This window comes from Arachis stenosperma, chromosome 6 (genome assembly GCF_014773155.1).
Source record: "Arachis stenosperma cultivar V10309 chromosome 6, arast.V10309.gnm1.PFL2, whole genome shotgun sequence".
NCBI lineage: Eukaryota > Viridiplantae > Streptophyta > Magnoliopsida > Fabales > Fabaceae > Arachis > Arachis stenosperma.
This window is the reverse complement of record NC_080382.1, coordinates 6776584-6787222: the sequence shown is the minus strand read 5'-3', so window position 1 is coordinate 6787222 and position 10639 is coordinate 6776584. Positions and strand designations below refer to the sequence as shown.

The following is a 10639-nucleotide window of genomic DNA, read 5'->3' as shown; positions in this document are numbered from 1 at the left end:
TAATTTAAAGAATTATGTTAGAGAAATAAAAAAAATAACTAAAATTTATTTTATTTTGTATTCATTAATTATCACAACAATTAATAAATATTAAATAAGATAAATTATGATTATTTTTAGTTAATTTTTTTTAGTTATCAAATATTTCTACATCTAAGAGACTGTAAGTTTAGGTCTTTTATTTTTAGTAAAAAAAATATATATAACAAATTCATGGATATTCATTCATGCGTGTTTTAATATAAAGTATATAGTACGTGTTGGTTTGTTACAACAAATTAAGTGGACTTGTGCCTAATCCGAAGACCCTATTGTCGAGATTCTATTGGTTTGAAATGTGATTGAATCGTACGTAACAAATATTTATCAGATCATGATAGATTCAATTGTTCACACTTGCTTTCATTGAAGTTCTTGGTTAGTTTCAAATAGTAGTTAAACGGACCAAAGGTATATCATGTATAAGTATAATGATGAGTTAAACTGTAAATATTTCAATTGTTAATATTTGCTTGTTTTTGCAGGAGATAAATTTAAAGAACTTAATCAAGGCTACGAACATTTTAGTCAGCGATAAGGCCTACCCATCTTATTGTAATGAAGAAAATATATATCATATATCTACTTCACTATTCGTATGGAAGAAAGTATCAAAGTTGTGTATACTTGTTGACTTTAGTTAATCATAATTAAGATTGGTTTAATTGTGGTCAGATTTATTGGTAATTAAGGATATAAATGAACATTGTGTTGACAAAAAGGATGACAAAGGAAAGTAGATTAATCAACGTTATCATTGATGAATCTCCGGTTGATATGACACATAGATTGACATAATCATAACAGGTGGCTTGAAGTGTTAAATTCTAAGACCACTAATAACACAATTGTGCATGACAAAATCAATCGCAGGATGAAAGAAGCGTGTTTTCTGGGTTCGTTTTTGGACTAGGAGTCTATGACAAGATAGAGACAATCAATATTTTAAGTGAAATTTAAAAAAAAAATTAAGTAAAATATGAAGAAATAACGAAATCTAAATTTTAAAAGAGTGAATACCTACTCGGCTTCTGATCATTTTTTTTGGAATTGATTAGCTCCTGTGTAATAAAAAAATAATATTGACTTTTTTGACATAAAGACTAATCAGTCCCATAAAGTAAAATTTAGAGATCGGATTGGTTATTTTTTTTTTTGTCAAAAATCTCGTTGTCTTTTGAAGTAATTGTCAGGACTATTTTAGATTTTTCTTATTTTAAAATTTTTGTACTTAGATCAAATTTTATAAAACTGGTAAATTTATTTAAATTTATAATATTAAAAAATTGTAAGAGTTAAATCGAAATTATAAATTTATAACTATTAATAAGTGGGGTTAGGTCAGATTAATTGCCAGAAAACATTTTCACATACCTGCCAGCTTGCAACAAACTACCCACATCAATCCCATGTTTTATTAATGGGCTTCTAGCCCAGTATCTGATACTGAACCATAAGCCCAATAGATTGCCCATCTTGTAGCACCTAAAAGAAAACGGAAGACAACGAAAAGAAAAACAACGAAAAAAGGAAGAGAGAAAGATAATTTTAAGCGAAAAGTGAAAGCTAATCCAATAACGTAAAAAAAAATAAAGAGAGTGAAAACTAATTCAATATAGATGCTCCAGTTTATGGATCTATGATCATTTAGATAAGTTTGTAGACCAAAAAGAAAAGGTGTAAACTGAAAAAAATTATCACCAAAAAGAAAAAAAAAAAGATTAGATTAAACTTAAAATCAAGCGCGATTGCAGCAAGTCCTAGGCACAGACGGCATATTTATATGTTTCTTGCAAGCTGCATTTGGGTTCGAAGTAGCACGGTTCAAGAAAATTAAAAATGATCCATAGATAAATAAAATCAATTAAGTAAAAATATTTAAAATAAGAAGTAAAAAAAAAAATATTAACTACAACGAATTTTGGACGTGAACAAAAAATTAGAAAACTATTGTAAAATTCGAAGTAATAGTGTAGATGTATTGAATTATTAATCTTAATTTTTAAAATTTTAAAATTTAAAATTAAATAATTAATTAATAATCTGAATTTTAATTTTTAATTTAATTTTCTTTTTAAATCTTTTGTTTACATTATTTATAATTATCATAGTTTTTCTATACTTTCTCAAATTGAAATAGATAAAAAAAAAACGGTTGTAATTTAATTTTTTAGCATATCTAAACTCTAAAGCCATGAGAGGTCAAGAACTTTCGGGATGACCCTGGCAACTCTTAATTTAGGTGACGTGTCAGAAACCCATTGGTTGTTGTGCGTGTAAATGAGTCTGTATATTTGGCGCGCATCATCAAAATATGGACTTGGCCGTTCCTTACTGGACAGAACACTCTAGCAAGTAGCAACAGCAATTACACTTCTAAGTTCTAATTATCATTATATATAGAATCCCTGTTACCTCTATTTTCATTCCAAATTCGATCACAATGATGTCCAAGACCAAAGCAATGGCATTTCTACTTCTCTTTGCTTTACGTAAGCTAGCATTACATTGTTATAAATCAATGTATCTGAAATTTTGAAGTAGCTGAGACTATTTATTTTGCTATCGTTTTTGTTGCAGAATTTATGATAGGAATGGTTGTGGCAGCGGATGAATCAGCTAATAACCTTGGCACAGTGATTGGTATTGATCTTGGAACAACGTACTCGTGTGTTGGTGTTTATAAGAAGGATCACGTTGAGATCATCGCCAACGACCAAGGCAACAGGATCACTCCTTCATGGGTCGCATTCACCGACTCCGAGCGTCTCATCGGAGAAGCGGCCAAGAATCAAGCTCCTCTTAACCCTAAACGCACTATCTTCGATGTCAAGCGCCTCATTGGGAGGAAGTATGTCAAATTCGACTTTTCTAATTACTTTTTTCTTTTCGAAGTAGTTACTAAGTCCTTATATATGTGTTGTATCTCATGATTAATTTGGTAGCTGATTTTATCTAGAAAGATCTAATAGTTTGATGAATTTGGTTTTTAACGTGAAAAGGTTTGATGACCCTGAGGTTCAGAGAGACGTAAAGTACTTACCTTATAAGATTGTGAACAAGGATGGAAAGCCTTATATTCAGGTCCAAGTCAAAGGTGAAGACAAGGTGTTTAGCCCCGAAGAGATAAGCGCCATGGTATTAACTAAGATGAAGGAAACCGCTGAATCTTTCTTGGGGAAGAAGATAAAATCCGCTGTCATTACTGTTCCAGGTACTAGTTGCTGAATTACTATTACTTTATTATTTCCTAATGATTTTGATTAGAATGTGGCTGTGGCTATGGGAGTAGGATCTAATAATTAACTTTGTTGATTAACGTAACTCAGCATATTTTAATGATGCGCAAAGACAAGCCACCAAGGATGCTGGCACCATTGCGGGTCTTAACGTGGCGAGGATAATCAATGAACCAACAGCGGCTGCTATAGCATATGGTTTGGACAAGAAAGGAGGGGAGAAGAACATTCTTGTCTATGATCTTGGTGGTGGTACTTTTGATGTTAGCATCTTGACCATTGATAATGGTGTGTTTGAGGTTTTGGCTACAAGTGGAGATACACATTTAGGAGGAGAGGATTTCGACCACCGCCTCATGGATTATTTCATCAAATTGATAAAGAAGAAGTACAACAAAGACATCAGCAATGATAACAGGGCAATTGGGAAGCTCAGAAGGGAGTGTGAGAGAGCCAAGCGAGCTTTGAGTAGCCAGCACCAAGTCCGGGTTGAGATCGAGTCTCTTTTCGATGGCAACGACTTCTCTGAGCCATTGACAAGGGCCAGGTTCGAGGAACTCAACATGGACTTGTTCAAGAAGACAATGGGGCCTGTCAAGAGAGCTATTGAAGATGCAGGGCTCAAGAAAACAGATATTGATGACATTGTGTTGGTTGGAGGTAGCACTAGGATTCCCAAAGTTCAACAGCTATTAATGGATTTCTTTGAGGGCAAGGAACTCAATAAAGGTATCAATCCTGATGAGGCTGTTGCTTATGGTGCTGCAATCCAAGGTGGGATTCTTAGTGGTGAAGGCGGCGAAGAAACCGAAGACCTTCTCCTTCTTGATGTTGCTCCTTTAAGTTTGGGATTAGAGACAGTTGGTGGTGTCATGACAAAAATAATACCAAGGAACACCGTTATTCCAACTAAGAAGTCTCAGATTTTCACTACTTACCAAGATCAACAAACCACTGTGTCCATTAAGGTAAACACATACATTACATTACTGATCATATTCTTATAATGTTGCATACTTTGGTGCCATATAATAGCTAGTGCCCATGATTTTTTCAGGTTTACGAAGGCGAAAGAGCCCTAACAAAGGATTGTCGCGAACTCGGGAAGTTTGATCTCAGTGGCATTCCACCTGCCCCAAGGTATATAGCAATAGAGACAATTGTTTTTTTAACATTATACTATAGATTATAGTAGAATAAAATTTACATTATTCTCACTCACTGTTATTGGGGTTGCAGGGGTGTGCCACAAATTGAGGTTACTTTTGAGGTTGACGCCAATGGAATCCTCCATGTGAAAGCAGAGGACAAAGCAGGGAAGAAATCGGAATCGATCACCATCACCAATGACAAAGGACGTTTAAGCCAAGAAGAGATTGAAAGGATGGTTAAGGAGGCTGAAGAACTGGCTGAAGAGGACAAGAAGGTTAGGGAAAGAATCGATGCGCGGAACAAGTTGGAGACTTACATCTTCAATATGAGGAGCACCATCAATGATAAAGACAAGCTCTCTGATAAGATTGATTCGAATGATAAGGAGAAGATAGAGGGCACATTGAAGGATGTTCTTGAATGGTTGGATGATAACCAAAACGCAGAAAAACAAGACTTTGAAGAGAAACTGAAGGAGGTTGAGGCAGTGTGTAATCCTGTTATCAAGGAGGTGTATGAGAAGAGTGGTGGTAGTAGCTCCTCTGGCTTCGATGATGAAGAATCAACTGATGAACTATAGAGACTAACAGCTAAACAGCCACGTTATTTTTTGTTGTCATTAATTCTTTGTTTACTTAGTTACTATAGAATATATCATAATGTAATTGCGGCACATCCTCTTTTTATTTTGTTTACTTTTTCATTGCTGCTCCTTCTTTTTAAGTTTTTCTTGCATGAAATTTCAGTAGGGGTAGATTTCAGTAGGGGTGAGCACGGTAAATCAACGGGTAATCGGGTCTAATCCGAATCAAATTGATTATTTTTGTTAGTGATTGGTTCGGGTATCGATTTTAGGGGATGCGAAACCTGAACCAACCAACAAATTCGATCATAAATTAAATAAAAAAAATAAAAAATATCTATATGATTTTTCAGTAGACAATAATTATTCATTATTAATATGTTTAAATTTTAATGAGTTTAGTTTTAAATATATTTAGTGTTTAACATGTTTGGATTATTTCTATTGATATTACATGTTTATTGTATTTATTGAGTTTTTAAGATAAAAATTTGATTTTTTTTTATAAATTTCAAAATTATTGGATACTTAATTATCCGAATCGAACTAATTACATTTTTAATCGGTTTAATTTAGTTCGGATATATATACAAAAAATATAAATTCAAATCAAATTGAACCAATTACATTTTTATCAATTCAATTCTAATTTTATTATAAATTCGAATCAAACCGACTGTGCTGACTCCTAAATTTCAGTTTCTTCGATAATGTTTTTTTTGTTCCCTTCAATCATTGAGTTTAACTGTTGGGTGATTCGATGAACCTCTTAAAACATACAATTAAATTTATGTGATAGATTGAATATATGGGATATTAACTTTAAGTCTCTAAACATTAACATACTACTGTGTATATTAAGTGTCTCCAACCCGAAACAATCTAAGAATGCTGTGTTGGTGAGTTGGTGTATCTTCAGTGTCCTACTTGATAAAAAAAAATTTTTTTTAATATGTATAAAATTTTTGGTGACTTTTTAATATGTATAAATCTATTAAAGTATCATTTATTTAATCTTATTTTTAGTTTATATTTTGCTAATAATTTTTAAAGAACATATATTATTATTTATTAGTATAAAAATAATATTAAATATTTTATATATATTATATCTATATTTCACAAAAAATTAAATTAGTGGAATCACATATTTAGCTTGGTCATATGCTTGTATATAATTGTATTTTTATGAAAACATGTGAAATGGATTTTCTCGATTATTAAAAAAAAATTGAGAAGATTTATTCTCAAAAAACATACGGTACAGTTATCAAACCCTACCCTTGATATTACCTTGGGCCCATCGGGCCTTGGGCTTTAGTATCGTTTTAGTTAAGTAATTCAGTTTGGTTTTTGGTCCGAAAAGGATAGCTGTTAATAATTTTCGTACACCTGTCCCTGATGAAAAAAATAAATAAGTCTTGTACCAGCAAGGGTTTAGACCGGGTTTAACAAAGCGAAAAAGTGGGTTTGTTAGTCTTTCCACTTTCCAGTGAAGACTGAAGAATCGTGAAGCTTGGCGTTGATTTTTGCCATGAGCTACCTTCTGGTATTGATCCCTGTACATTTTTTCTTTTTGTGATTTTCAATTGTGAAAAAAAGTTTATCAAATTCGCCTTGTCTGTGTCATTTGGAATGGAACTGTTTTTCAGAAAAGGCTTCGTTACTTCAACAGTAGCTCTGTTTTTCGTACTTTGGCGATTGCAGCTGCAGGTTCAGCTCTCCTTTGCTCCAATGGCGACACTGATTTCAGTGAGCACTAAACCCTCTTTCATTCCGAATGCATCGAGAAAATAGTGTAAAATCTTAGCGTTCTTTATAAATTTGACGAATATTTCAATTGTTTTTTTTTTCTTTTGTTGTTTTCTTTAGAATGTCAATTAATCAAATAAAATATCAAACATTGATGCTGTTAAGACAAATTCTAATGCAGGAGCATCTGTCAAAGCACGGATCCCTGTGCCATTACAAGATCCGTTGCCCTTTCCTCAACATTTGGATTTTTCGGGCGTATATGGTGGGGAATTATGTTTTCAGTTTGCTATAAAAATGTGTATGTAGAGATGTTTATACAAGTGTGATTATATTTAGAGCTGAAAATCTTGTAGGAACAGTTCCACTCTATTCTTATAGGGATATAGGCAGTCAAACTCCATCATCTGACACAACTAAGGATGCTTCTGCGGCTGCTCATCATGGTGGCTCAAACCCATGTAATTGTTTCGAAAGAAATACTATTGCCGATGCAGCGGCTAAAGTTGGGCCTGCTGTTGTTAATATTGCTGTTACACACGGTATCCACTTTGGAATACTTTTTAGCCTTTAGCATTTGAGTTCTGTTGATGTGGGTTTGAGCTTAATTTGAGTATGTTATACATCAAATGTAGATTATCTTGGGGTTACTGCTGCAAAGAGTATAGGCTCTGGAACAATCATCGACAAGGATGGTACAATATTGACATGTGCTCATGTTGTGGTTTATTTTCAAGGGACCTCGAGTTTATCAAAGGGGAAGGTTTGTGTATATGCTAGGGATATAGGGCATACCCTTCAAACATAATTTATTTGCTGGGTGACACTATGACCCTTGAGTAATTGAGCTGCTCATTTAGTTGTAGACTTGTAGACTTTATTCTTTTTGCTTGCTTGGCCTAATCATCGGTTCTCAATATTCTTAACTTTCATGTAATGTATAGTAACTTTGTTTGCGAATCATTTCAGGGCTCTTCAATAGTGTGTCTATTCATATTACAGCATTCATGTTATTCTTGATGTTATTGTTGTTTTACGTTCTTCTTGGTTTTAGCCCCTTCTAGACATCATATTAAATTGAAACATTGTAGCTGATCTTGAAATATCAACTACTACAGATAGAAGTTACTTTGCAAGATGGAAGATCATTCGAGGGTAAAGTGATAAATGCTGACCTGCATTCAGATATTGCCATTGTGAAGATCAATTCCAAAACCCCCCTTCCTGAAGTAAAACTTGGTTCTTCAAGCAAGCTTCGTCCTGGGGATTGGGTAATATCTCTGGGCTGTCCACTTGCCCTTCAGAATACTGTCACTGCTGGTATTGTAAGGTGTGAAGAAAGGGTCTAGGCAATAACTGATGTATCGTCTAATATACATTTGTTTAAGTCTTTTCCATTCATGTAATGATCTTGGAAGCCAATATTTTATAATGAAGCGTATATTTTTTGGGGGAAGCAAAGGAGCTTGTGGTTGTTTTTCGTATTAATATAAGTCATTTTTTAATGATCTTTGTGCAGTTGTGTTGATCGTAAAAGTAGTGATTTGGGCTTTACTGGTGTGAATAGAGAGTATTTACAAACAGATTGTGCAACTAATGTGGTATGTCTTCCTCTCGCTGTTCTCCCATGCATCCAACTTTGGTTGCATCTGCTGGTGCATGGTTGACTGTTCGGTTAGCTTGTATGTTTACATCTTCTTCTATGAGACAGGGAAATTCTGGAGGCCCACTTGTCAACATTGATGGAGAACTTGTTGGTGTGAACCATATGAAAATGTTTGCCGCTGATGGGTTGAGTTTTTCTGTACCAATCGACTCAGTGTCCAAGATTATAGAGCAGTTCAAGAAAAGAGGGTATTTACTTGTTTTGTCCACACTTTTTCACATATCCATTGAAAAGCATGATGTTCATATTTCTTATAAATGTAAAATGTTGCTAACTTACCATTAGTGATATATGTTACTGAGAAATGATGCCCTATACTTTTTGAGAAGAAAATTCAAGTTTATGCAAATTCTTACAATTTTCTCTTTTTTAAAGTATTATACAAATATTGCATGAGCAATGATTGATTTAAGTGTTTTCACGTAAGTTTCATGCTTAGTTGACATTGTTCAATGTTGTTCAGGAGAGTAATACGACCTTGGCTTGGGCTTAAGATGCTAGATTTGAATGATACCCTTATTGCGGAGCTTAAATTGAGAAGCGCTACATTCCCTGATGTCGATAAGGGAATTCTTGTACCAATGGTATGTCCCTTGTTGATTATTGCTATCATTTGTGCTAAAGTACAACTCTACTTATGCTACATAGCTGGTCCAAGCCTGGAGAAAAGTGGAGATTGTGTTAGGCTCTTCGATAGTCAAATTTTAATGACATTTGTACGAGTGCACACAATAATTTGAGGCTATCAGCAAAATTCTCTTGAAAATAATTTCTGTAAATATTCAAAGTAATGTAAACATGCAATGTCTATGGCTGTTTTTGGCAACCAAGATGCAAGTGTTAGAAAAACTATCGTTAATTTTCAAGCCCTATTTCAGGGAATTATTTAAACAATAACTATGATAGCTAATGCTGTTATGCTTGTAATTTGTCTTTGGAAAAGTAAAAGGATTTTTACATATTTTGGGTTAATTATTCTCTACATGGTGGTTGTTATTTTCCTGGGATAATATGAATTTCGTTCACTAACAGAGAAGTTGAATGTATGAGTAGGTGACTCCTGGGTCTCCTGGTCAACGTGCTGGATTCCGTCCTGGTGATGTTGTGATTGAATTTGATGGGAAGCCCGTCCAAAGTATGAAGGAGGTATTAACATGTTTCATATAAGTTGAGATACGATGACTATGTTAGTGAAACATATGCATGAACTATAAAAACTGATCGCTTGGTAATTACTTATTTATAATAATATGTTGGTATTGTGAATTGTGATGGTGATACTCTATCAAATAATGGCAGGTAATAGAAATAATGGAGGACAGAGTTGGGGTGCCCATGAAGGTGGTGGTTAAGAGAGAAGGCAACAAATTGGTGAAGCTCACTGTAATTCCTGAGGAATCCAATCCCAATATCTGAAAACTGGAGAAGCCAATGACTCAGGGATAGTGATAGTGTATTCGACCATATGATTTCCGTTTACGTTACCCTCCTTTTACTATCATTCTTTATAGTAAAATTCATTACCTTACTTAAAATGTACAAAAATTAAATTAAATTATGAATCGAACTACCAAAATATTACATTTTATTCGTTCTAATGTTATTTAGAGTTTTAAACCATGAGAAAAAAATTCTCTGGATTTTTTGAACCCAACTAGTATGCTATTGTTTATATTTTGAGTTTCTATAAAATATATGAAATTGGCATTTTAAATATTTGAAATACTTTTGACAATGGCCTTTTTTTTTTTGGGGGGGGGGGGGGTGTTTTGTTTGTTCAAGGCTTTAATACTGTAAAATTATTTAGGATTTCAAGTCCTAGGAAATATATAAATTTGGAGTTTTAAAACACTAAAGAAATGGCTTGCTTTTGTAGAAATTCCAAACCTTTACAACTATCAAATTACTTAGGGCCTTAAATTCTAAAAAATTAAAGTATATTTTTCATTTCTAAATGTTTCTGAAATTTTTAAAAATATTTTTAATGTTTAATTTATTTTAATATTGTATCTAACATTTTAAATATATTTTAGTTGTATTCTCTGTTAATAGTGATGTGGCAATTGAATGTTGATGTGTCAGAGACACATGGCAACCATCAACTAGACACATCAGAATAAAATTATCATGTTATATGTTATTTTATCTAGGAGTATAATTAAAATCTATTGAAATATTAGGGACAAAAATGAAACTAGATATTAAAGA

At 33.2% G+C, this 10639-nt stretch overlaps 2 protein-coding genes across 3 annotated transcripts; both read left to right on the top strand.

Moving 5' to 3' along the window:
* The first annotated feature begins 2484 nt into the window (after positions 1 to 2484).
* LOC130936284 (luminal-binding protein 5-like) lies at positions 2485 to 5213 on the top strand. Its single transcript, XM_057866331.1, has 6 exons — positions 2485 to 2531; positions 2620 to 2890; positions 3042 to 3253; positions 3369 to 4246; positions 4336 to 4418; positions 4518 to 5213. The coding sequence occupies exons 1-6, from the start codon at positions 2486 to 2488 to the stop codon at positions 5008 to 5010; spliced, it is 1983 nt and encodes a 660-aa protein (XP_057722314.1). The 5' UTR covers position 2485; the 3' UTR covers positions 5011 to 5213.
* Positions 5214 to 6465: 1252 nt separating this feature from the next.
* Positions 6466 to 10080, top strand: LOC130935776 (putative protease Do-like 14). 2 transcript variants are annotated; one of them, XM_057865662.1, is made up of 11 exons: positions 6466 to 6562; positions 6666 to 6765; positions 6947 to 7030; positions 7128 to 7307; positions 7401 to 7528; positions 7884 to 8095; positions 8285 to 8366; positions 8477 to 8619; positions 8895 to 9015; positions 9485 to 9577; positions 9731 to 10080. In XM_057865662.1, exons 1-11 carry the CDS (start codon positions 6548 to 6550, stop codon positions 9845 to 9847), a joined length of 1275 nt encoding a protein of 424 aa, XP_057721645.1. In that variant the 5' UTR covers positions 6466 to 6547; the 3' UTR covers positions 9848 to 10080. The 2 variants fall into 2 exon arrangements, with proteins under 2 accessions (XP_057721645.1, XP_057721644.1); XM_057865661.1 differs by having other exon boundaries at positions 7122 to 7307; positions 9731 to 10079.
* The last annotated feature ends 559 nt before the right edge of the window (positions 10081 to 10639 follow it).

Coding starts and splice junctions, on each gene's coding strand:
- LOC130935776 (XM_057865661.1), top strand. Junction 6,766..6,946: donor CAATGGCGACACTGATTTCA/GTGAGCACTAAA, acceptor ATTCTAATGCAG/GAGCATCTGTCAAAGCACGG. Junction 7,308..7,400: donor TAATATTGCTGTTACACACG/GTATCCACTTTG, acceptor CATCAAATGTAG/ATTATCTTGGGGTTACTGCT.
- LOC130936284 (XM_057866331.1), top strand. CDS start 2,486: ATGTCCAAGACCAAAGCAATGGCATTTCTACTTCTCTTTGCTTTAC. Junction 2,532..2,619: donor TCTACTTCTCTTTGCTTTAC/GTAAGCTAGCAT, acceptor TTTTTGTTGCAG/AATTTATGATAGGAATGGTT. Junction 2,891..3,041: donor AAGCGCCTCATTGGGAGGAA/GTATGTCAAATT, acceptor TAACGTGAAAAG/GTTTGATGACCCTGAGGTTC.